We start from the raw sequence: 26,049 nt of genomic DNA on the forward strand, positions 1-26,049 counted from the left end.
CTTCTTGAAGCTTAAAAGCCATCTCAGCATGAAAAGTGTTGTACATTGTAAGTTAAAGTGGCTATACGTTATGCCAAAACTGAACATAGTTAATACATCCATATTTTGGTCAAGCATTTAAAAATAGAAATCCAGCACATATATTTAAAGGATAGAGCCAAAGAAAAAGTGGGGAAAAGAGGGATCCTCCAAGAAATACGTTACTGTATTTTTAATCATAGCTGTAGAATGAATGGAATCAAAAAGATAAGCCTTACAATAATGTAGTAAAACAGCAGAAGCACTACATAAAATGCAACCAAAAATACATTATAGGGAAGTGTAATTTACAGTTGAATAAAGATATCCCTATATATGTGTGTGTACATATATATATATATATATATATATATATAAATATAAAAAAATGTACTTACCCCACAAAATAGTCACAATTTATGAATAATATTTTTTAGATCTGCATTATTCTAAAACTGATTCAGACACTCGTTATTTAGTCTGCCCTGGTGCACATCTCTAGTGATGCCACCTGTTTGTTCAGCTCTTATATATGTTGCTGCAAAGTAAAAGGTTGTGTGTTGCAACATGGGGGATAAAATGAAGGAAGTAAAGGGGGAAAAAAAAACTACCCGCACTGCTTCAGATTGATTGTCACTGTCATGGTTCAGCCACCAGACAATCCTGAGCACTTTTGTTTATGCATTCCATTCAAGTGACCCAACAGGATGTCATTATCATGTATCTTACACAGGTAGAGCTGCAAGATGATTACTAAATTTAATATAATACTCTGAAGATAGCTACTGTTAAAAATAATTTTGACATGAACTTTGGGAATTTGTATATTTTCAGTAGGAGCGGGAGTTTCTGTGCTCATTCAAAGTTCATTAAAAGTCAGGTGAAAAACATGATAGTGAAAGATTACAAAGGCAAGGCAACAACGTCATATCTCTGACCAAAGCATAGAAGTCAAATTTAGCATTGATTCATGCTGTGTACTGACTGACATTCACAGATAGTAAAATTCCTCACTGGCGGGTGGAGATTACTGCAACATACGTACAGTTCCTGTGACTTTAACAAAACTTCATGAAGGATCCCTCAAAGCAAACGTCTAACCCGGCCCAGGTCAATATGATTATACATATCAAACAGTATGACGTATATTCAATCTTACCCTAGTAACCAGACTCCAGCTATGTGTAGCTTTTTGGGAGTACTTTCTGATAATTGCAGGTGGCATTTTGAGAATGTTTATTACATGAAATTGCAAATGCATAATTGCAGTGTCCTAAACAACAGCAGTATTGGTTTCAGGAGATTGGGAGTATAAAAACAATAGGATGAACAGAGAAATAAAAATGAGCACAAATTGTGCAGGTGGATAAGATCACAAAAGGACACCAAAACATCAGAGCAAAACAAAATCAAACATGTAGGAAAAATCAAGTTACATCAAATTTAATAGTGAAGTAACACAGGTGAAGGCAAATCTCCTCTGCGGTTAAGTTAGACCTATGTATATCATTTAGATACAGAGAGAATCCTAATGGCCTTCAAAAATATCACACCTTAAAAAAATAATGACAACCTTACTTGAAATGGAAAATAAATGGCAATGGAACCCAGAAACAAAGACTAACAAAAACAAATAAATATAAAGAAATAAACTCTGAAACAAAAAAAAAACACTTTACATTTACAATCACGTGTTAGATTTGTTATTGACTTTTTTTCTTTTTTTTCTTAGAATAGTATTTTTAAAGGTAAGACTTGCTTGCATGTTTGAAAAGGACACACAGACAGAAGAGAGATGGGGTGTGTCACCTGCCCAACCAGCACAAATATGTAGGAAGAAACTCTGTGGACATCTTTCAGTGCCTGCCTTACATTAACAGACCTTGTTGTTATCATGCATGGCACTGGTAGCTGAGTGATATATCTATTTGTGGCTGCACACTGTCTTACTTCACAGTTACCACTGAAGCCATGTAACAGATGGCTGCACATAGTCAATGGTCTGCTAAGAAAACTAACACTCAGTGTTAGAAACTGACGTTAGGTCTAGGACCAGACTCAAAATGAGGATTTCCAGCTCCCAGTGTCTTTTTCACACCTCTGGTGGCAATGTGGTAATCTGTGAAATTAAAAGAAAAAGATAATTAACCACAGAGAAGATCTAGACATATATAAAGGAATACTTCCCGCACAAAATGACCATTTGTATGTCAATTAATCATGTCAAGTTACCTTGATATTGTGGGGAAAAGACAACATATTTTTCTCGCATGCCTCCACAGAGCATATTGAGGACTTCCCAACCTTACTATTTAAAACTGAGCTGAAAGTGAAACATATCTATGCTCTCTTCTGAAGCCTGATGCAAATACTGAGAATTTTAAGCGAAGTAACATGTTTTGGAAGGGCTGAGCATATGACTGGATCAACTAGACTTGGGTTATACTGCACAAGTTTTGTGAGAGTTTGTAAAAGGATATTATTTTATATAGTTTGTTGTTGTTTAAATGTGATCTCCAGTCAATCAGTAAATCATTATGTTTCATGGAGGCATGTGAGAAAAACAGTTTTCTTCACAAATTCAAAGTAACACGGCATGACTAACTGATAAATAAATGGTCATTTTGTGAGTCAAGTATTCTTCCGAAACACCAACCTGTCAGCCCACGTGTTTTAAATGTTTTGTAAATGTGGATGCATGAGGCATAGGCACTAGGCACACTACTGTAAGTACAGCAAATGTTTGCAAATGTGCTTTTGTATTTTTTTGTCAATAGTTAAATGAATGGATTGAGACCCCTCTCAAGGTATCACTCCTCTCATCTAACACTCAAAAAGTAAAAGAGGGTGTTTCCCCAAATGCCAAACAATTCCTTAAAAACCTTTAGAATTACCTCACTTGTGTTGCTCTGATCGGGCTCGTGTTGCTCCTCAGAGTCTGCATCCGTGGCATTCGAAACTGGAAATGTGGTCCAGATCACAGTTGGGTAATCAAAGGCAAGGGGCCTCACAGAAGCAATTTTGGGGCTATATTTGAAAAACACTGTATTTCCTCTGGTTAAGGGAAGAGCAGTAGGATCAACTTGCTGCTGTGTCGTGTTGGCTTTGGCAGGATTTAGGGTTGATGCATCTGAGATAAATGTCGTTGATGTCACAGGTTTTTGGGAGTCAGATGATGTGGTTTGAGACACAAGTTCAGATGATGACATAGAGCTGGATGGCACAGTTGCAGGGACAGCCGTTGACATGTTTGTTGGAGTTGCAGTTGTCACAGTTGTTTCCACATTTGTTGTCCTGGCAGTCTGAGGTGAGTTCATCGATCCTGCTGTTGAGTTAGATAGTTGGGGGGTTGGGTTTGTAGATGCAGTGCTGGAAGGTGCTTCACTGGGGACCAGTGAGACACTTTGCGGTTGTGAAGCAGAGGGTATGCCTGTTGATTGTATTGTACTTTGTAATGCTGACGTATCAGCTGGCAGTTTGGTGAATGTGTTGGGAGGGACTGATGAACGTCCACCATTTTGTGTATTCATGGATGTAGTCAAGGTTCCTGAAGAGCTACTTAGTGATGGACTGAGTGTGATGAGAGAGGCTGAACTCTGTGGAGGGGTGCTGATTGTAGATTTTGGAGATGTTCTTGGTTGCTTAGTCGTCTCACTCAAAGGTGTTGTGGATGCTTTAGGTTGAGTCACTGTAGACAGTGTTGGCAGGTGTGTTGACGAAGAGTCTGTTGCTGTTGTTGCTGGAGTAGGTAAACCATGGGCTGTAGATTCAGGTGCCATTACTGTGGTAGTTTGTGTTGTTGTTGTGACAGAATCTGTCATGTGTCTTGGAATAGATGTTTCTCTGCTTATTAAAGGTGTACTGTGTAATGGAGTTGTGTGAATTGTTCTTGACACACTTGTCGTTTCAGATGCTGTAGCTTCTACTTGAGTTGTTGCTGGTGTGGTTATGACTGCAGTCTGTGTTGATCTTTGTAGTGGTGTTGCCAAAGACGGTGTAGTTTGTATCAGTGTACTGGGTGATTTTATGGTGGGTGAAATTAGCTCTGTTGGTGTTGCTGTGAACATGGTTTCCAAAGTTCCTCTATTTTGTGTTGATGTTTTTTGTGTTTGAGTAGTGACTGATCCCTGGTGTGTTGGTATTGTGCTGTGAACTGTTGTTGATCGAGGGCTTTCGGCTGTTGGTAGTGCTGTTGTTAATGATGCTAAGGTAGGTGTTGCTGAAGTGACTGAATCTGTTGTTACATGTGTTGTATGTTGTCGTGGAGTTGCCGATTGTGTGTTGGCAGTTGTAATTTGTGTCACCCCTCTTACTGTTGTTTGCTTAGCGGTAGCTTGTGGCAATGTTGTTACAGATGAAGTGGGTTGTAATGTTGTTACAGTTGCTTCTGTTGTGGATACTGTAGACACTGCCGTCTGTGTAGATGTAAAACTACTTGTAGATACGTGGATAGTAGTTGTGGGTGAAATAGATTGTGTTGCTGATTGTGATGTTACAACTGTCATTTCTGTTGGTCTTTGTGGTGGTAAATCACTGGATGCTGTAACTTGTGTCGGTGTTGCTGATGATTCTACTGTGAGTGGAATAGACTGTGTTGGTGTTGTTGTGGACACTGTTTCTACAGATCCCCTAGTTTGTTCTGTATATGCTGTTGCTGTTGTGGATGCTGTTTGTAACGTGGCTGATTCTGTTGTTTCAGATGCTGTACGTTGTGCTGATTGTGTGGTTGCTGTAATCTGTGTTGGTCTTTGTGTTGGTGAAACCACAGATGATGTAGTTTGTGTTGATGTTGTTGATTCTATTGTGAGCGAAACAGATTGTGTTTGTGTAGTTGTGGGCACAGTTTGTGTTGTGAATTCTGTTGGCGTAGACTGTGTAGGTTGTGTTGTTGTAGTCACTGATCCACTCTGTGTTGATGGGTTGTGAATTGTTGTAGATTCAACAGTTTGTTGTGATGTGGGTTGTTCTGTTGTTAATGATGCCAATGATTGTGACATGGTTGATTCTGTTGTTACAGATGTTGTAGTTTGTGCTGATTGTGTGGTTACAGCTGTGGTTTGTGTTGGTCTTTGTTGTGGTGAAACCACAGATGGTGTAGTTTGTGTCAGTGTTGTTGATGTTTCTACCGTGGATGGAATAGATTGTGTTGTTGTTGTTGTTGTGGACACTGTTTCCACAGATCCTCTAGTTTGTGTTGTAAATGCTGTTGCCACTGATGGCGTAGTTGTTGACATTGTAGTCACTGATCCACTATGTGTTGATGTGCTGTTAATTGCTGTTGGTTCAGCAGTGTGCATTGCAGCTGTGGGTTGTTCTGTTGTTAATGATGCTGATGTTGACGTTTGTGAAGTCACTGATTTGGTTGTAGAAGATGGTGACGTTTCTACTGAAGTTGATGATTTTGTAGTTACAGCTGTGCTTTGAGTTGGTCTTTGTAATGTGGCTGGTTGTGTTGACTCAGATGTTGTACTTTGTGTTGTTGATGTTGTTGATGGTTCGACTGTGAGCAGAACAGTCTGTGACGTTGCAGCCGTGGAAACACTTTGTGTTGTGAAGGTTGTTTGCATATTTGATGTAGTTTGTGTTGTTGTTGTTGTTGTAACTGATCCACTAGGTGTTGATATGTTGTGCATTGCTGTTGGTTCAGCAGTGTGCATTGCAGTTGTGGGTTGTTCTGTTGTTAATGATGCTGATGTTTGTGAAGTCAATGATTGAGCTGTTACGGATAGTGCAGCTTCTACTGAAGTTGTTGACTGTGTGGTCGCAGTTGTAATCTGGGTTGGTCTGTGTGCTGGTGAAACCGTGGATGCTGTGCTTTGTGTTGGTGTTAATGATCGTATTGTGAGTGGAACAGATTGTGTTGGTGCAGCTGTGGAAACAGTTTGTGTTGTGATCGTTGTTGGCCTAGGTAGTGGTGTTTGTATTGTTGTAGTTGTTGCTGTGGGTTGTTCTGTTGTTAAAGACAAAGATGCTGTATTTTGTGTAGGTGTTGTTGATGATTCTGTTGTGGATTGAATAGACTGTGTCGTTGTTGTTGACACTGTTTCCACAGATGGTGTAGTTTGTATTGTTGTAGTCATTGCTGTGGGTTGTTCTGTTGTTAATGATGCTGATGTTTGTGAAGCCACTGATGTAGTTGTTACAGATGGGGTAGATTCTGTTAAAGTTGCTGACTGTGTGGTTACAACTGTGGTCTGTGTTGGTCTTTGTGTTGGTGAAACCACAGATGTTGTACTTTGTGTTGGTGTTGTTGATGATTCCACTGTGGGTAGAATAGATTGTGTCTGTGTTGTTGTGGAATCAGTGTGTGTTGTGAATGTTGTTTCCACAGGTGGTGTAGTTAGTGATGTTGTAGTCACTGATCCACTGTGTGTTGATGTGTTTTGGATCGCTGTTGGTTCAGCAGTGTGCATTGCAGTTGTGGGTTGTTCTGTTGTTAATGATGCTGATGTTGATGTTTGTGATGTGGCTGATTCTGTTGTTACAGATGGTGCAGCCTCTGCTGAAGTTGCTGATTGTGTAGTTACAGCTGTAACTTGTGTTGGTGTTGTTGATGATTCTGTTGTGAGTGAAGACGATTGTGTTGGTGTTGTTGTGGACACCGTTTCCACAGATCCTCTAGTTTGTGTTGTCAATGTTGCTTCCACAGATGGTGTAGTTTGTATTGTTGATGTAATTGCTGTGGGTTGTTCTGTTGTTAATGATGCTGATGTTGATGTTTGTGATGTGTCTGGTTCTGTTGTCACAGATCTTGTAGTTTGTGCTGATTGTGTGGTTACAGCTATCATTTTAGTTTGTGTTTGTTTCTTTGAAACCACAGATGGTGTAGTTTGTGTTGATGTCGTTGCTGCTTCTGTTGTGAGTGGAACAGATTGTGTCGCAGCTGTGGATAGAGTTTGTGCTGTGAATGTTGTTGGCATAGATGGTGTGGTTTGTACTGTTGTAGTCATTGCTGTGGGTTGTTCTGTTGTTAATGATGCTGATGTTGTTTGTGAAGTCACTGATGTAGTTGTTACAGGTGGCACAGCATCTGTTGAAGTTCCTGATTGTGTGCGTACAACTGTAATTTGTGATGGTGTTGTAGACTCTGTGGTGAGTGGAATAGATTGTGATGGAGCAGCTGTGGAAAGAGTTTGTGTTGTGAATGCTGTTGGCAAAGGTGGTGTAGTTTGTGTTGTTGTAGTCACTGATCCACTATGCGTTGATGTGTTGTGAATTGCTGTTGGTTCATTAGTATGTCTTTCAGTTGTAGGTTGTTCTGTTGTTGATGATTCTATTGTGGATGGAATAGATTGTCTTGTTGTTGTAAATGCTGTTTCCACAGATGGTGTAGTTTGTATTGTTGTAGTCATTGCTGTGGGTTGTTCTGTTGTTAATGATGCTGATGTTTGTGAAGCCACTGATGTAGTTGTTACAGATGGGGTAGATTCTGTTGAAGTTGCTGATTGTGTGGTTACAACTGTGCTCTGTGTTGGTCTTTGTGTTGGTGAAACCACAGATGTTGTACTTTGTGTTGGTGTTGATGGTTCTACTGTGGGTAGAACAGATTGTGTCTGTGTTGTTGTGGAATCAGCGTGTGTTCTGAATGATCCACTGTGAATTGCTCTTGGTTCATCAGTATGTCTTACAGTTGTGGGTTGTTCTGTCGTTGATGATAAAGTAGGTCTTTGTAATGTGGCTGATTCTGTTGTTACAGACGCTGTACTTTGTGCCGTTTGAGAGGTTACAACTGTAATTTGTGTTTGTCTTTGTGTTGGTGAAACCGCGGACAAGGTGGTTTGTGTTGCCATTGTTGCTGATTCTGTTGTAAGTGGAACAGATTGTGTCGGTGCAGCTGTGGACACAGTTTGTGTTGTTGTAACTGATCCACTAGGTGTTGATGTGCTGTGCATTGCTGTTGGTTCAGCAGTGTGCATTGCAGCTGTGGGTTGTTCTGTTGTTAATGATGCTGATGTTTGTGAAGTCAATGATTGAGCTGTTACGGATAGTGCAGCTTCTACTGAAGTTGTTGACTGTGTGGTCGCAGTTGTAATCTGGGTTGGTCTGTGTGCTGGTGAAACCGTGGATGCTGTGCTTTGTGTTGGTGTTAATGATCGTATTGTGAGTGGAACAGATTGTGTTGGTGCAGCTGTGGAAACAGTTTGTGTTGTGATCGTTGTTGGCCTAGGTAGTGGTGTTTGTATTGTTGTAGTTGTTGCTGTGGGTTGTTCTGTTGTTAATGACAAAGATGCTGTATTTTGTGTAGGTGTTGTTGATGATTCTGTTGTGGATTGAATAGACTGTGTCGTTGTTGACACTGTTCCCACAGATGGTGTAGTTTGTATTGTTGTAGTCATTGCTGTGGGTTGTTCTGTTGTTAATGATGCTGATGTTTGTGAAGCCACTGATGTAGTTGTTACAGATGGGGTAGATTCTGTCGAAGTTGCTGACTGTGTGGTTACAACTGTGCTCTGTGTTGGTCTTTGTGTTGGTGAAACCACAGATGTTGTACTTTGTGTTGGTGTTGTTGATGATTCCACTGTGGGTAGAATAGATTGTGTCTGTGTTGTTGTGGAATCAGTGTGTGTTGTGAATGTTGTTTCCACAGGTGGTGTAGTTAGTGATGTTGTAGTCACTGATCCACTGTGTGTTGATGTGTTTTGGATCGCTGTTGGTTCAGCAGTGTGCATTGCAGTTGTGGGTTGTTCTGTTGTTAATGATGCTGATGTTGATGTTTGTGATGTGGCTGATTCTGTTGTTACAGATGGTACAGCCTCTGCTGAAGTTGCTGATTGTGTAGTTACAGCTGTAACTTGTGTTGGTGTTGTTGATGATTCTATTGTGAGTGAAGACGATTGTGTTGGTGTTGTTGTGGACACCGTTTCCACAGATCCTCTAGTTTGTGTTGTCAATGTTGTTGGCATAGATGGTGTAGTTTGTATTGTTGATGTAATTGCTGTGGGTTGTTCTGTTGTTAATGATGCTGATGTTGATGTTTGTGATGTGTCTGGTTCTGTTGTCACAGATCTTGTAGTTTGTGCTGATTGTGTGGTTACAGCTATCATTTGCGTAGGTCTTTGTGTCAGTGAAACCACAGATGGTGTAGTTTGTGTTGATGTCGTTGCTGCTTCTGTTGTGAGTGGAACAGATTGTGTCGGTGCAGCTGTGGATAAATTTTGTGTTGTGAATGTTGTTGGCATAGATGGTGTGGTTTGTACTGTTGTAGTCATTGCTGTGGGTTGTTCTGTTGTTAATGATGCTGATGTTGTTTGTGAAGTCACTGATGTAGTTGTTACAGGTGGCACAGCATCTGTTGAAGTTCCTGATTGTGTGCGTACAACTGTAATTTGTGATGGTGTTGTAGACTCTGTGGTGAGTGGAATAGATTGTGATGGAGCAGCTGTGGAAAGAGTTTGTGTTGTGAATGCTGTTGGCAAAGGTGATGTAGTTTGTGTTGTTGTAGTCACTGATCCACTATGCGTTGATGTGTTGTGAATTGCTGTTGGTTCATTAGTATGTCTTTCAGTTGTAGGTTGTTCTGTTGTTGATGATTCTATTGTGGATGGAATAGATTGTCTTGTTGTTGTAAATGCTGTTTCCACAGATGGTGTAGTTTGTATTGTTGTAGTCATTGCTGTGGGTTGTTCTGTTGTTAATGATGCTGATGTTTGTGAAGCCACTGATGTAGTTGTTACAGATGGGGTAGATTCTGTTGAAGTTGCTGACTGTGTGGTTACAACTGTGGTCTGTGTTGGTCTTTGTGTTGGTGAAACCACAGATGTTGTACTTTGTGTTGGTGTTGATGGTTCTACTGTGGGTAGAATAGATTGTGTCTGTGTTGTTGTGGAATCAGCGTGTGTTGTGAATGATCCACTGTGAATTGCTCTTGGTTCATCAGTATGTCTTACAGTTGTGGGTTGTTCTGTCGTTGATGATAAAGTAGGTCTTTGTAATGTGGCTGATTCTGTTGTTACAGACGCTGTACTTTGTGCCGTTTGAGAGGTTACAACTGTAATTTGTGTTTGTCTTTGTGTTGGTGAAACCGCGGACAAGGTGGTTTGTGTTGCCATTGTTGCTGATTCTGTTGTAAGTGGAACAGATTGTGTCGGTGCAGCTGTGGACACAGTTTGTGTTGTTGTAACTGATCCACTAGGTGTTGATGTGCCGTGCATTGCTGTTGGTTCAGCAGTGTGCATTGCAGTTGTGGGTTGTTCTGTTGTTAATGATGCTGATGTTTGTGAAGTCAATGATTGAGCTGTTACGGATAGTGCAGCTTCTACTGAAGTTGTTGACTGTGTGGTCGCAGTTGTAATCTGGGTTGGTCTGTGTGCTGGTGAAACCGTGGATGCTGTGCTTTGTGTTGGTGTTAATGATCGTATTGTGAGTGGAACAGATTGTGTCGGTGCAGCTGTGGAAACAGTTTGTGTTGTGATCGTTGTTGGCCTAGATAGTGGTGTTTGTATTGTTGTAGTTGTTGCTGTGGGTTGTTCTGTTGTTAAAGACAAAGATGCTGTATTTTGTGTAGGTGTTGTTGATGATTCTGTTGTGGATTGAATAGACTGTGTCGTTGTTGTTGACACTGTTCCACAGATGGTGTAGTTTGTATTGTTGTAGTCATTGCTGTGGGTTGTTCTGTTGTTAATGATGCTGATGTTTGTGAAGCCACTGATGTAGTTGTTACAGATGGGGTAGATTCTGTTGAAGTTGCTGACTGTGTGGTTACAACTGTGCTCTGTGTTGGTCTTTGTGTTGGTGAAACCACAGATGTTGTACTTTGTGTTGGTGTTGTTGATGATTCCACTGTGGGTAGAATAGATTGTGTCTGTGTTGTTGTGGAATCAGTGTGTGTTGTGAATGTTGTTTCCACAGGTGGTGTAGTTAGTGATGTTGTGGTCACTGATCCACTGTGTGTTGATGTGTTTTGGATCGCTGTTGGTTCAGCAGTGTGCATTGCAGTTGTGGGTTGTTCTGTTGTTAATGATGCTGATGTTGATGTTTGTGATGTGGCTGATTCTGTTGTTACAGATGGTACAGCCTCTGCTGAAGTTGCTGATTGTGTAGTTACAGCTGTAACTTGTGTTGGTGTTGTTGATGATTCTGTTGTGAGTGAAGACGATTGTGTTGGTGTTGTTGTGGACACCGTTTCCACAGATCCTCTAGTTTGTGTTGTCAATGTTGCTTCCACAGATGGTGTAGTTTGTATTGCTGATGTAATTGCTGTGGGTTGTTCTGTTGTTAATGATGCTGATGTTGATGTTTGTGATGTGTCTGGTTCTGTTGTCACAGATCTTGTAGTTTGTGCTGATTGTGTGGTTACAGCTATCATTTGCGTAGGTCTTTGTGTCAGTGAAACCACAGATGGTGTAGTTTGTGTTGATGTCGTTGCTGCTTCTGTTGTGAGTGGAACAGATTGTGTCGGTGCAGCTGTGGATAGAGTTTGTGTTGTGAATGTTGTTGGCATAGATGGTGTGGTTTGTACTGTTGTAGTCATTGCTGTGGGTTGTTCTGTTGTTAATGATGCTGATGTTGTTTGTGAAGTCACTGATGTAGTTGTTACAGGTGGCACAGCATCTGTTGAAGTTGCTGATTGTGTGCGTACAACTGTAATTTGTGATGGTGTTGTAGACTCTGTGGTGAGTGGAATAGATTGTGATGGAGCAGCTGTGGAAAGAGTTTGTGTTGTGAATGCTGTTGGCAAAGGTGGTGTAGTTTGTGTTGTTGTAGTCACTGATCCACTATGCGTTGATGTGTTGTGAATTGCTGTTGGTTCATTAGTATGTCTTTCAGTTGTAGGTTGTTCTGTTGTTGATGATTCTATTGTGGATGGAATAGATTGTCTTGTTGTTGTAAATGCTGTTTCCACAGATGGTGTAGTTTGTATTGTTGTAGTCATTGCTGTGGGTTGTTCTGTTGTTAATGACACTGACGTTTGTGAAGCCACTGATGTAGTTGTTACAGATGGGGTAGATTCTGTTGAAGTTGCTGACTGTGTGGTTACAACTGTGGTCTGTGTTGGTCTTTGTGTTGGTGAAACCACAGATGTTGTACTTTGTGTTGGTGTTGATGGTTCTACTGTGGGTAGAATAGATTGTGTCTGTGTTGTTGTGGAATCAGCGTGTTGTGAATGATCCACTGAATTGCTCTTGGTTCATCAGTATGTCTTACAGTTGTGGGTTGTTCTGTCGTTGATGATAAAGTAGGTCTTTGTAATGTGGCTGATTCTGTTGTTACAGACGCTGTACTTTGTGCCGTTTGAGAGGTTACAACTGTAATTTGTGTTTGTCTTTGTGTTGGTGAAACCGCGGACAAGGTGGTTTGTGTTGCCATTGTTGCTGATTCTGTTGTGAGTGGAACAGATTGTGTCGGTGCAGCTGTGGACACAGTTTGTGTTGTTGTAACGGATCCACTAGGTGTTGATGTGCTGTGCATTGCTGTTGGTTCAGCAGTGTGCATTGCAGTTGTGGGTTGTTCTGTTGTTAATGATGCTGATGTTTGTGAAGTCAATGATTGGGCTGTTACGGATAGTGCAGCTTCTACTGAAGTTGTTGACTGTGTGGTCGCAGTTGTAATCTGGGTTGGTCTGTGTGCTGGTGAAACCGTGGATGCTGTGCTTTGTGTTGGTGTTAATGATCGTATTGTGAGTGGAACAGATTGTGTCGGTGCAGCTGTGGAAACAGTTTGTGTTGTGATCGTTGTTGGCCTAGATAGTGGTGTTTGTATTGTTGTAGTTGTTGCTGTGGGTTGTCCTGTTGTTAAAGACAAAGATGCTGTATTTTGTGTAGGTGTTGTTGATGATTCTGTTGTGGATTGAATAGACTGTGTCGTTGTTGTTGACACTGTTCCCACAGATGGTGTAGTTTGTATTGTTGTAGTCATTGCTGTGGGTTGTTCTGTTGTTAATGATGCTGATGTTTGTGAAGCCACTGATGTAGTTGTTACAGATGGGGTAGATTCTGTTGAAGTTGCTGACTGTGTGGTTACAACTGTGCTCTGTGTTGGTCTTTGTGTTGGTGAAACCACAGATGTTGTACTTTGTGTTGGTGTTGTTGATGATTCCACTGTGGGTAGAATAGATTGTGTCTGTGTTGTTGTGGAATCAGTGTGTGTTGTGAATGTTGTTTCCACAGGTGGTGTAGTTAGTGATGTTGTAGTCACTGATCCACTGTGTGTTGATGTGTTTTGGATCACTGTTGGTTCAGCAGTGTGCAGTGCAGTTGTGGGTTGTTCTGTTGTTAATGATGCTGATGTTGATGTTTGTGATGTGGCTGATTCTGTTGTTACAGATGGTACAGCCTCTGCTGAAGTTGCTGATTGTGTAGTTACAGCTGTAACTTGTGTTGGTGTTGTTGATGATTCTGTTGTGAGTGAAGACGATTGTGTTGGTGTTGTTGTGGACACCGTTTCCACAGATCCTCTAGTTTGTGTTGTCAATGTTGCTTCCACAGATGGTGTAGTTTGTATTGTTGATGTAATTGCTGTGGGTTGTTCTGTTGTTAATGATGCTGATGTTGATGTTTGTGATGTGTCTGGTTCTGTTGTCACAGATCTTGTAGTTTGTGCTGATTGTGTGGTTACAGCTATCATTTGTGTAGGTCTTTGTGTCAGTGAAACCACAGATGGTGTAGTTTGTGTTGATGTCGTTGCTGCTTCTGTTGTGAGTGGAACAGATTGTGTCGGTGCAGCTGTGGATAGAGTTTGTGTTGTGAATGTTGTTGGCATAGATGGTGTGGTTTGTACTTGTAGTCATTGCTGTGGGTTGTTCTGTTGTTAATGATGCTGATGTTGTTTGTGAAGTCACTGATGTAGTTGTTACAGGTGGCACAGCATCCGTTGAAGTTCCTGATTGTGTGCGTACAACTGTAATTTGTGATGGTGTTGTAGACTCTGTGGTGAGTGGAATAGATTGTGATGGAGCAGCTGTGGAAAGAGTTTGTGTTGTGAATGCTGTTGGCAAAGGTGGTGTAGTTTGTGTTGTTGTAGTCACTGATCCACTATGCGTTGATGTGTTGTGAATTGCTGTTGGTTCATTAGTATGTCTTTCAGTTGTAGGTTGTTCTGTTGTTGATGATTCTATTGTGGATGGAATAGATTGTCTTGTTGTTGTAAATGCTGTTTCCACAGATGGTGTAGTTTGTATTGTTGTAGTCATTGCTGTGGGTTGTTCTGTTGTTAATGACACTGACGTTTGTGAAGCCACTGATGTAGTTGTTACAGATGGGGTAGATTCTGTTGAAGTTGCTGACTGTGTGGTTACAACTGTGGTCTGTGTTGGTCTTTGTGTTGGTGAAACCACAGATGTTGTACTTTGTGTTGGTGTTGATGGTTCTACTGTGGGTAGAATAGATTGTGTCTGTGTTGTTGTGGAATCAGCGTGTGTTGTGAATGATCCACTGTGAATTGCTCTTGGTTCATCAGTATGTCTTACAGTTGTGGGTTGTTCTGTCGTGATGATAAAGTAGGTCTTTGTAATGTGGCTGATTCTGTTGTTACAGACGCTGTACTTTGTGCCGTTGAGAGGTTACAACTGTAATTTGTGTTTGTCTTTGTGTTGGTGAAACCGCGGACAAGGTGGTTTGTGTTGCCATTGTTGCTGATTCTGTTGTAAGTGGAACAGATTGTGTCGGTGCAGCTGTGGACACAGTTTGTGTTGTTGTAACTGATCCACTAGGTGTTGATGTGCTGTGCATTGCTGTTGGTTCAGCAGTGTGCATTGCAGTTGTGGGTTGTTCTGTTGTTAATGATGCTGATGTTTGTGAAGTCAATGATTGAGCTGTTACGGATAGTGCAGCTTCTACTGAAGTTGTTGACTGTGTGGTCGCAGTTGTAATCTGGGTTGGTCTGTGTGCTGGTGAAACCGTGGATGCTGTGCTTTGTGTTGGTGTTAATGATCGATTGTGAGTGGAACAGATTGTGTCGGTGCAGCTGTGAAACAGTTTGTGTTGTGATCGTTGTTGGCCTAGGTAGTGGTGTTTGTATTGTTGTAGTTGTTGCTGTGGGTTGTTCTGTTGTTAATGACAAAGATGCTGTATTTTGTGTAGGTGTTGTTGATGATTCTGTTGTGGATTGAATAGACTGTGTCGTTGTTGTTGACACTGTTCCCACAGATGGTGTAGTTTGTATTGTTGTAGTCATTGCTGTGGGTTGTTCTGTTGTTAATGATGCTGATGTTTGTGAAGCCACTGATGTAGTTGTTACAGATGGGGTAGATTCTGTTGAAGTTGCTGACTGTGTGGTTACAACTGTGCTCTGTGTTGGTCTTTGTGTTGGTGAAACCACAGATGTTGTACTTTGTGTTGGTGTTGTTGATGATTCCACTGTGGGTAGAATAGATTGTGTCTGTGTTGTTGTGGAATCAGTGTGTGTTGTGAATGTTGTTTCCACAGGTGGTGTAGTTAGTGATGTTGTGGTCACTGATCCACTGTGTGTTGATGTGTTTTGGATCGCTGTTGGTTCAGCAGTGTGCATTGCAGTGTTGTTCTGTTGTTAATGATGCTGATGTTGATGTTTGTGATGTGGCTGATTCTGTTGTTACAGATGGTACAGCCTCTGCTGAAGTTGCTGATTGTGTAGTTACAGCTGTAACTTGTGTTGGTGTTGTTGATGATTCTGTTGTGAGTGAAGACGATTGTGTTGGTGTTGTTGTGGACACCGTTTCCACAGATCCTCTAGTTTGTGTTGTCAATGTTGCTTCCACAGATGGTGTAGTTTGTATTGCTGATGTAATTGCTGTGGGTTGTTCTGTTGTTAATGATGCTGATGTTGATGTTTGTGATATGGCTGATTCTGTTGTTACAGGTGTAGTTTGTGCTGATTGTGTAGTTACAGATATAATTTGTGCTGGTGTTTGTGTCAGTGAAACCACAGATGGTGAATTTTGTGTAAATGTAGTTGCTGATTCTACTGTGAGTGGAACAGACTGTGTCGGTGCAGCTGTGGACACAGTTTGTGTTGTGAATGTTGTTGGCATAGATGGTGTGGTTTGTACTGTTGTAGTCATTGCTGTGGGTTGTTCTGTTGTTAATGATGCTGATGTTGTTTGTGAAGTCACTGATGTAGTTGTTACAGGTGGCACAGCATCTGTTGAAGTTGCTGATTGTGTGCGTACAACTGTAATTTGTGATGGTGTTGTAGACTCTGTGGTGAGTGGAATAGATTGTGATGGAGCAGCTGTGGAAAGAGTTTGTGTTGTGAATGCTGTTGGCAAAGGTGGTGTAGTATGTTGTTGTAGTCACTGATCCACTATGCGCGTTGATGTGTTGTGAATTGCTGTTGGTTCATTAGTATGTCTTTCAGTTGTAGGTTGTTCTGTTGTTGATGATTCTATTGTGGATGGAATAGATTGTCTTGTTGTTGTAAATGCTGTTTCCACAGATGGTGTAGTTTGTATTGTTGTAGTCATTGCTGTGGGTTGTTCTGTTGTTAATGACACTGACGTTTGTGAAGCCACTGATGTAGTTGTTACAGATGGGGTAGATTCTGTTGAAGTTGCTGACTGTGTGGTTACAACTGTGGTCTGTGTTGGTCTTTGTGTTGGTGAAACCACAGATGTTGTACTTTGTGTTGGTGTTGATGGTTCTACTGTGGGTAGAATAGATTGTGTCTGTGTTGTTGTGGAATCAGCGTGTGTTGTGAATGATCCACTGTGAATTGCTCTTGGTTCATCAGTATGTCTTACAGTTGTGGGTTGTTCTGTCGTTGATGATAAAGTAGGTCTTTGTAATGTGGCTGATTCTGTTGTTACAGACGCTGTACTTTGTGCCGTTTGAAAGGTTACAACTGTAATTTGTGTTTGTCTTTGTGTTGATGAAACCGCGGACAAGGTGGTTTGTGTTGCCATTGTTGCTGATTCTGTTGTGAGTGGAACAGATTGTGTCGGTGCAGCTGTGGACACAGTTTGTGTTGTTGTAACGGATCCACTAGGTGTTGATGTGCTGTGCATTGCTGTTGGTTCAGCAGTGTGCATTGCAGTTGTGGGTTGTTCTGTTGTTAATGATGCTGATGTTTGTGAAGTCAATGATTGGGCTGTTACGGATAGTGCAGCTTCTACTGAAGTTGTTGACTGTGTGGTCGCAGTTGTAATCTGGGTTGGTCTGTGTGCTGGTGAAACCGTGGATGCTGTGCTTTGTGTTGGTGTTAATGATCGTATTGTGAGTGGAACAGATTGTGTCGGTGCAGCTGTGGAAACAGTTTGTGTTGTGATCGTTGTTGGCCTAGATAGTGGTGTTTGTATTGTTGTAGTTGTTGCTGTGGGTTGTCCTGTTGTTAAAGACAAAGATGCTGTATTTTGTGTAGGTGTTGTTGATGATTCTGTTGTGGATTGAATAGACTGTGTCGTTGTTGTTGACACTGTTCCCACAGATGGTGTAGTTTGTATTGTTGTAGTCATTGCTGTGGGTTGTTCTGTTGTTAATGATGCTGATGTTTGTGAAGCCACTGATGTAGTTGTTACAGATGGGGTAGATTCTGTTGAAGTTGCTGACTGTGTGGTTACAACTGTGCTCTGTGTTGGTCTTTGTGTTGGTGAAACCACAGATGTTGTACTTTGTGTTGGTGTTGTTGATGATTCCACTGTGGGTAGAATAGATTGTGTCTGTGTTGTTGTGGAATCAGTGTGTGTTGTGAATGTTGTTTCCACAGGTGGTGTAGTTAGTGATGTTGTAGTCACTGATCCACTGTGTGTTGATGTGTTTTGGATCACTGTTGGTTCAGCAGTGTGCAGTGCAGGGTTGTTCTGTTGTTAATGATGCTGATGTTGATGTTTGTGATGTGGCTGATTCTGTTGTTACAGATGGTACAGCCTCTGCTGAAGTTGCTGATTGTGTAGTTACAGCTGTAACTTGTGTTGGTGTTGTTGATGATTCTGTTGTGAGTGAAGACGATTGTGTTGGTGTTGTTGTGGACACCGTTTCCACAGATCCTCTAGTTTGTGTTGTCAATGTTGCTTCCACAGATGGTGTAGTTTGTATTGTTGATGTAATTGCTGTGGGTTGTTCTGTTGTTAATGATGCTGATGTTGATGTTTGTGATGTGTCTGGTTCTGTTGTCACAGATCTTGTAGTTTGTGCTGATTGTGTGGTTACAGCTATCATTTGTGTAGGTCTTTGTGTCAGTGAAACCACAGATGGTGTAGTTTGTGTTGATGTCGTTGCTGCTTCTGTTGTGAGTGGAACAGATTGTGTCGGTGCAGCTGTGGATAGAGTTTGTGTTGTGAATGTTGTTGGCATAGATGGTGTGGTTTGTACTGTTGTAGTCATTGCTGTGGGTTGTTCTGTTGTTAATGATGCTGATGTTGTTTGTGAAGTCACTGATGTAGTTGTTACAGGTGGCACAGCATCCGTTGAAGTTCCTGATTGTGTGCGTACAACTGTAATTTGTGATGGTGTTGTAGACTCTGTGGTGAGTGGAATAGATTGTGATGGAGCAGCTGTGGAAAGAGTTTGTGTTGTGAATGCTGTTGGCAAAGGTGGTGTAGTTTGTGTTGTTGTAGTCACTGATCCACTATGTTGATGTGTTGTGAATTGCTGTTGGTTCATTAGTATGTCTTTCAGTTGTAGGTTGTTCTGTTGTTGATGATTCTATTGTGGATGGAATAGATTGTCTTGTTGTTGTAAATGCTGTTTCCACAGATGGTGTAGTTTGTATTGTTGTAGTCATTGCTGTGGGTTGTTCTGTTGTTAATGACACTGACGTTTGTGAAGCCACTGATGTAGTTGTTACAGATGGGGTAGATTCTGTTGAAGTTGCTGACTGTGTGGTTACAACTGTGCTCTGTGTTGGTCTTTGTGTTGGTGAAACCACAGATGTTGTACTTTGTGTTGGTGTTGATGGTTCTACTGTGGGTAGAATAGATTGTGTCTGTGTTGTTGTGGAATCAGCGTGTGTTGTGAATGATCCACTGTGAATTGCTCTTGGTTCATCAGTATGTCTTACAGTTGTGGGTTGTTCTGTCGTTGATGATAAAGTAGGTCTTTGTAATGTGGCTGATTCTGTTGTTACAGACGCTGTACTTTGTGCCGTTTGAGAGGTTACAACTGTAATTTGTGTTTGTCTTTGTGTTGGTGAAACCGCGGACAAGGTGGTTTGTGTTGCCATTGTTGCTGATTCTGTTGTAAGTGGAACAGATTGTGTCGGTGCAGCTGTGGACACAGTTTGTGTTGTTGTAACTGATCCACTAGGTGTTGATGTGCTGTGCATTGCTGTTGGTTCAGCAGTGTGCATTGCAGTTGTTGGTTGTTCTGTTGTTAATGATGCTGATGTTTGTGAAGTCAATGATTGAGCTGTTACGGATAGTGCAGCTTCTACTGAAGTTGTTGACTGTGTGGTCGCAGTTGTAATCTGGGTTGGTCTGTGTGCTGGTGAAACCGTGGATGCTGTGCTTTGTGTTGGTGTTAATGATCGTATTGTGAGTGGAACAGATTGTGTCGGTGCAGCTGTGGAAACAGTTTGTGTTGTGATCGTTGTTGGCCTAGATAGTGGTGTTTGTATTGTTGTAGTTGTTGCTGTGGGTTGTTCTGTTGTTAAAGACAAAGATGCTGTATTTTGTGTAGGTGTTGTTGATGATTCTGTTGTGGATTGAATAGACTGTGTCGTTGTTGTTGACACTGTTCCCACAGATGGTGTAGTTTGTATTGTTGTAGTCATTGCTGTGGGTTGTTCTGTTGTTAATGATGCTGATGTTTGTGAAGCCACTGATGTAGTTGTTACAGATGGGGTAGATTCTGTTGAAGTTGCTGACTGTGTGGTTACAACTGTGGTCTGTGTTGGTCTTTGTGTTGGTGAAACCACAGATGTTGTACTTTGTGTTGGTGTTGTTGATGATTCCAATGTGGGTAGAATAGATTGTGTCTGTGTTGTTGTGGAATCAGCGTGTGTTGTGAATGTTGTTTCCACAGGTGGTGTAGTTAGTGATGTTGTAGTCACTGATCCACTGTGTGTTGATGTGTTTTGGATCACTGTTGGTTCAGCAGTGTGCAGTGCAGTTGTGGGTTGTTCTGTTGTTAATGATGCTGATGTTGATGTTTGTGATGTGGCTGATTCTGTTGTTACAGATGGTACAGCCTCTGCTGAAGTTGCTGATTGTGTAGTTACAGCTGTGTTGGTGTTGTTGATGATTCTGTTGTGAGTGAAGACGATTGTGTTGGTGTTGTTGTGGACACCGTTTCCACAGATCCTCTAGTTTGTGTTGTCAATGTTGCTTCCACAGATGGTGTAGTTTGTATTGTTGATGTAATTGCTGTGGGTTGTTCTGTTGTTAATGATGCTGATGCTGATGTTTGTGATGTGTCTGGTTCTGTTGTCACAGATCTTGTAGTTTGTGCTGATTGTGTGGTTACAGCTACCATTTGCGTAGGTCTTTGTGTCAGTGAAACCACAGATGGTGTAGTTTGTGTTGATGTCGTTGCTGATTCAACTGTGGGGGGAACAGATTGTGTCAGTGCAGCTGTGGATAGAGTTTGTGTTGTGAACATTGTTGGCCTAGATGGTGTGGTTTGTACTGTTGTAGTCATTGCTGTGGGTTGTTCTGTTGTTAATGATGCTGATGTTGTTTGTGAAGTCACTGATGTAGTTGTTACAGGTGGCACAGCATCTGTTGAAGTTGCTGATTGTGTGCGTACAACTGTAATTTGTGATGGTGTTGTAGACTCTGTGGTGAGTGGAATAGATTGTGATGGAGCAGCTGTGGAAAGAGTTTGTGTTGTGAATGCTGTTGGCAAAGGTGGTGTAGTTTGTGTTGTTGTAGTCACTGATCCACTATGCGTTGATGTGTTGTGAATTGCTGTTGGTTCATTAGTATGTCTTTCAGTTGTAGGTTGTTCTGTTGTTAATGATGCTGATGTTGATGTTTGTGATGTGGCTGATTCTGTTGTTACAGTCACTGTACTTTGTGCTGTTTGAGAGGTTACAACTGTGCTCTGTGTTGGTCCTTGTGTTGATGAAACCACAGATGTTGTACTTTGTGTTGGTGTTGATGATTCCACTGTGGGTAGAATAGATTGTGTCTTTGTTGTTGTGGAATCAGTGTGTGTTGTGAATGTTGTTTCCACTGATGGCGTAGGTTGTATTGTTGTAGTCATTGCTGTGGGTTGTTCTGTTGTTAATGCTGCTGATGTTGATGTTTGTGATGTGGTGGATTCTGTTGTTACAGATGTAGTTTGTGTGGTTACAGCTGTAATTTGTGTTGGTCTTTGTGTCAGTGAAACCACAGATGGTGTAGTTTGTGTAAATGTAGTTGGTGATTCTACTGTGGGGGGAACAGACTGTGTTGGTGCAGCTGTGGATAGAGTTTGTGTTGTGAATGTTGTTGGCATAGATGGTGTGGTTTGTATTGTTGTAGTCATTGCTGTGGGTTGTTCTGTTGTTAATGATGCTGATGTTGGTGTTTGTGAAGTCACTGATGTAGTTGTTACAGATGGTGCAGCCTCTGCTGACGTTGCTGATTGTGTAGTTACAACTGTACTTTGTGTTGGTCTTTGCGATGGTGAAACAATGGATGTGCTCGGCGGTGTTGGTGTTGATTCTACTGTGATTGGAATAGATTGTGCTGGTGTAGTTGTGGAATCTGTCTCTACAGGTGGTGTACTTTGTGTTGTTGTTACTGATTCACGTTGTGTTGGTGTTGTGCTGTTAACTGCTGTTTGTCCAGCACTGTGCACTGCTGTTGGTGGTGCTACTGTTGAGTTGTTGTTGAGCTGTGTTAATGTTCCTGTTCCTCTATTTTCTGTTGGCATGGTGGTTAATCCTGTTGTCACAGGTAGTGTACTTTGTGTTGAGACAGCTGTGTTTGTAACAGTGGATGTTCTTTGTGTTTCAACCAACTGTGTCATTTGTAATGGTGTTGTGGTTGATTCTCTGACTAATGGTGAAGTCATTTCAGCTGGCACTATGGCATTACTTGTAGTTGTTGCCACTGATGCTGTATTCGAGGCTGGTATTTCTGTATGAACTCTTGTGAATGCAGTAATTTGTCTCGTTGCTACGGGTGACACTGTTGTTTCAGATGCTGGAATATGTGTCAGTGACGTGATCAATGCTGATGTGGCAGACGCTGTAGTTTGTGGTGGAGTTGGTTGTGTTGTCACAGATGTAAATGCCACAGATTGCATTGGTATAGACGCTGTTGCCAGGGATGCTCCAGTTTGCGTTGGTGTTGTAGTGTAGCTTGCCGGAGATAGAACAGTGTGAGGTGGTGTTGTGGCTGCTGTTGTTGCTACTGATGACGTTGTGGGTGGGTCTGTAATTAAAGATACCACATTTTGTGTTAGTGTTGAAATGGACTCTGTAGCGGCTTGAGTTGGTGTTGCAGCTGTGGTTTCTGTTATCTCATTATTTGACTCAATCAAAGATGCTCTGTCTGTTATTGTCATGGAGTGCATTGTGGTGGTTGGGGCTGCTTGTGGTGGTGTTGTAGTAGATACAGATGGTGCGGATTCAGTGATCTGTGATAACAATGTGATAGTTGTTTGATCTTCCACAGTTGGTGTTGTTTGTGCTGGTGTTAGAACAGATATTGTTGTCATGGATACAGTATTTTGTATTGGTGATGTGTTAGCTACAACTGTTGTGCTTTGTGTTGCTTCAGGGGTTGTAGGTTGTGTTGAAGTTTTAGTGGTTTCTGTCTCCAGAGATGTTTGGGTTTGTGTTGTGGTATTATCTGGTGTAGCTTCTGTTGCTGTTGAAGTTGGTGGTGCTGTGGATACCATTGTCATAGCAGGAGTACCTTGATTTGGGGCTGATGTATCATTATTTGTAGATAAGTTCTTGTCAGTCATTGCAGCAGTTGATCCTGGAGCTGTAAATTGTGAAGTCTGAATTGCAATGGGTTCTGTGGTCTGTTTCTTCGTGGTTTGAAGGGATTCTGAATTCTGCCCTTGAGTGGCATTAACTTGATTGTAGCCAGATGTTTGATGTGTGGAAGAGGAATTTCCACCTCCAGGAGATGGTATATATTGATGAGCCGATATGCTGCTCCTTGTTGAGGTAGATAATGTGTTCTGTTCAAGGAAACTTGCTTCTAGTGTTGTTCTGAGGTTCAAGGTTGAGTTGGTGTTAACATTGTCTGTACTTGTGGCTGTCCTCAGCGTAGTGGATGCAGAAGTTACTGCTGTTTCAGATGTGACCACCGCAGACATGTTGTCTGAAGTTAAATTTGGCTCCTCTGTCTCTGTCTTGTCCTGGAATGTGCGTGTAGATGTTAACATAGGATCAGTTTGCGATAACTGTGGAATGCTGGTTGGTGTGCTGTGATCTGTGACGTCAGAGGCCTCAGGTGTGGCTGCAGTGGCACTAACAAATATGTTTGTGGGCGTGTTAATAATGTGTGCATTTTCCAGGGTTGTAGATTTGGGAGTTTCATGCACTGATGCTGAAAGGGTATCACTGGATACTACTGGATCCGTCCCAGTTAAGTTTGGTAAAGGTGAGCTCGACTCTGGCATTGTCAGAGCATTGCTGGACTGAGCTGTAGCTGAGGCTGAAGAAAATTGTGTGGAGTCAGTATGAATTTGTGCTGCTGTCACTGTTTCTGCTGAGGAATGCATCAGTCCTGACACATTATGCACCATTGTGGAAGCATCAGACATAACAGAAGATGAATTCGTATCTTCATCCATCTGAGAAATGCTTGGGCTTCCAGCTGTTGATCCTGAAGATGATTGGCTTGTGGTCACATCAGGTGACAGACTGGTTTGGCCAGGTTGATGAAGAGCAGCCAAAAAAGTAGTGTGAGAAACAGAATCGTTTACAGTGGCAGCAGCTGTATTTTGACTTAGGCTTTCCCCTGTTGAAGCTGCATTTACTTCCTCCATCAGTTCTGATGTTTCTCCTGTTACATTTGCCATTACTGTAGTTCCCATGGTTTGCGTGTTAGCCTGGGAGCTAGGTGTGGTCACACCAGTTGAAATAATTGCATTTGTCTCTATGGGTTGAGTTGTTGACATCCATGTTGTTGGTGTAGGCGAATGTGTCCTGCTGAATGGCTGAGGTGTTGAAAGTTCACTGACCTCTGGTACTGAAGTGTTCACGGCATTTTGTGAATTATTTGCAGGAACCTCAGTGGCCCAGAAGGGAGGTGGGCAGAGAGCTGTGTGAGAGGAAAAGGTAGATTGTTTCATATTAATTAATCTTGCACAACAGACTTTAAAGCATAAACAATAGCAGCAATTAACATTAAAGCCACAGGTGACTGAAATTACAATAAATATTTGCTGAGAAATCAGTATAGACTGAATCACATCGATTGTTCATAATAATCTCTGGGTAGAAAACTGCCACGTCATGCCCATAAAATGAAACTGCACTGAAGAAATGCTGCCTCTGTTAGTCAGTTTTTAGCCACCTAAGAAGAAAAACACCTAAAAAAAAACGAATTCAGTTTAAGTGTACGCTATATTTACAAGATTTTCATAACTTTGCCTTGCCATCAGAAAGCCTTTTCCGTGGGGAACTGAAGCTGTTATCTCAAAGCCACCTAGCTCCATTGACAAAAACAGTCTTTTTACTTTAGATTTTTTTAGGTGGGTCTTTTTAGGTGGCTAAAATACATTTTGCTGGGACCCCTGTCCACAGCAGTACATTGGTTACTTTCCATGCCAGTAGATTTGGTTTGTAAAAGACAGTAGCAAAGTACATAAAATGAACACAGCAGAAATGTAGGATGGGTTGGACCACAGTGTTTAACGATATCCTACAGTTCAGTTGTTAGTTGTCTACCGGGAAGGGATTGTTGTTTTTAGCACAATGTCACTGTGATTAGGTCTATAGTGTTTATATATTTGTATAGAGAGCACTGATTTGCTATATTTGTTTTTTTTTCTTTTGTTCAGGCATTTTGCCATCACTAAGTCTGAATCCATGGTGAGAGAAAACACTAACATGAGTCAGACATCCCTCCTTTCTATGGGAGCTTAACTGCACCTGTGGAAAATGGCCACCCAAAGGCCCACTCTGAAGTTTAGATACTGGTTCCACAAGATATGTATAAAAAAAATAGGTTTGATATTTTTTCTGAGAATTAAAAATGTTTAAAAGCTATAGTATCATCCATTTACACAAAAAGTAAGGACAATTCAAATTTCAGTTTGACTTTAGGTTGCTATGTTATGTTGGGAGCTAGATTCAAGGCTTGACAGATTAATGTGACAGTATCTTCCATGAGAGGTTTTCTTTGCGGGTGCCTTTCTTTTCCTTGAAAATTGTCTTGACTTTCCAGAATCTGTTAAACATGTCTGACGTCAGTTTCACTATACATAGAGCCAGTCATGTCATGGAACAGTTGAAGCAATGTGACGTGACTCACCTGCCACGAGGCTTAGAAAAAAAAATCCCCAGTTCATGGTGGCAAGTGATGGTTATCCATCAGCAGCGAGCATCTGATAAGAAAGCAATGACAAAAAGCAACACATTCAAGGCATTTGTCTTTCATTATTTGTAGCCAAACACCTTATACGTACTATAGCATGTTTGACATGCCTTTTAGTCACATGTTTGACATGCCTTCTAAAACACATCATCTCATGCATTTAAAAATGCATGGGACGATGTGTTTTAGATTGCATTCCCCCACCCACTGGTACATAAGCGTCCTTGTACTTCTAACATGACGTCCCAGTCAGTCCTGACTGAGGAGCCTATTGTTTTTCAGTTTGTGATGTTTGTGCTTACATATACATATTAAAGCTGGGGTAGACACAAATCACAACCATGGGCAAAATATTAGCAACATTTTCTCATTTAGACTTATCTTCTTTTTTGGGTTGCTTTCCAGTGTAGGCAGATGTAATAGCAACTTTCTTTGCAGGATTCTCTGCCATTGAATTAGGCTTTCACTGATAGGACATGCACACGCATCTGCATAGGTAGAAAAGCTTACCTCTCTCTGAAATGACCTTTAATTGGCCAAAGTCTATTTTTCTAAAGCCTAAAAATAGCTCCAAGAGGAGGTGGAGAAGTCTAATTTACTTAAATCACAGTTTGCTTAAAGTTTATTATGGGATTTTTGCCAAGTGACACCAAAGTAAAACTGCCTTCCCCAGCTGTAATGCTGATTCTGTCTTC

General features: G+C 41.4%; 5 protein-coding genes across 5 annotated transcripts; all 5 read right to left on the bottom strand.

Moving 5' to 3' along the window:
- Nucleotides 1–421: 421 nt before the first annotated feature.
- On the bottom strand, nt 422–6,052 carry LOC125884310 (mucin-5AC-like). Its single transcript, XM_049569209.1, has 2 exons — nt 2,913–6,052; nt 422–2,137 (listed from the first exon to the last, which is right to left on the bottom strand). Exons 1-2 carry the CDS (start codon nt 5,673–5,675, stop codon nt 2,111–2,113), a joined length of 2,790 nt encoding a protein of 929 aa, XP_049425166.1. The 5' UTR covers nt 5,676–6,052; the 3' UTR covers nt 422–2,110.
- LOC125884338 (mucin-2-like) lies at nt 5,923–10,570 on the bottom strand. The gene is made up of 2 exons (XM_049569235.1): nt 6,058–10,570; nt 5,923–5,968 (listed from the first exon to the last, which is right to left on the bottom strand). The coding sequence occupies exons 1-2, from the start codon at nt 10,191–10,193 to the stop codon at nt 5,923–5,925; spliced, it is 4,182 nt and encodes a 1,393-aa protein (XP_049425192.1). The 5' UTR covers nt 10,194–10,570.
- A 6-nt stretch (nt 10,571–10,576) lies between these two features.
- On the bottom strand, nt 10,577–12,324 carry LOC125884339 (mucin-5AC-like; the record flags this gene model as incomplete). Its single annotated transcript, XM_049569236.1, has 3 exons — nt 12,298–12,324; nt 11,177–12,139; nt 10,577–11,140 (listed from the first exon to the last, which is right to left on the bottom strand). Coding segments are annotated over exons 1-3 (1,554 nt in total), but the record flags the coding sequence as incomplete, so codon positions are not given.
- Nucleotides 12,325–18,495: 6,171 nt separating this feature from the next.
- Nucleotides 18,496–19,797, bottom strand: LOC125884341 (mucin-5AC-like). Its single transcript, XM_049569237.1, has one exon. It carries the CDS (start codon nt 19,636–19,638, stop codon nt 18,496–18,498), a length of 1,143 nt encoding a protein of 380 aa, XP_049425194.1. The 5' UTR covers nt 19,639–19,797.
- A 606-nt stretch (nt 19,798–20,403) lies between these two features.
- On the bottom strand, nt 20,404–22,060 carry LOC125884342 (mucin-2-like). Its single transcript, XM_049569238.1, has 2 exons — nt 20,464–22,060; nt 20,404–20,407 (listed from the first exon to the last, which is right to left on the bottom strand). Exons 1-2 carry the CDS (start codon nt 21,864–21,866, stop codon nt 20,404–20,406), a joined length of 1,407 nt encoding a protein of 468 aa, XP_049425195.1. The 5' UTR covers nt 21,867–22,060.
- Nucleotides 22,061–26,049: the final 3,989 nt, after the last annotated feature.

Source organism: Epinephelus fuscoguttatus, linkage group LG23, assembly GCF_011397635.1.
Source record: "Epinephelus fuscoguttatus linkage group LG23, E.fuscoguttatus.final_Chr_v1".
NCBI classification, from domain to species: domain Eukaryota; kingdom Metazoa; phylum Chordata; class Actinopteri; order Perciformes; family Serranidae; genus Epinephelus; species Epinephelus fuscoguttatus.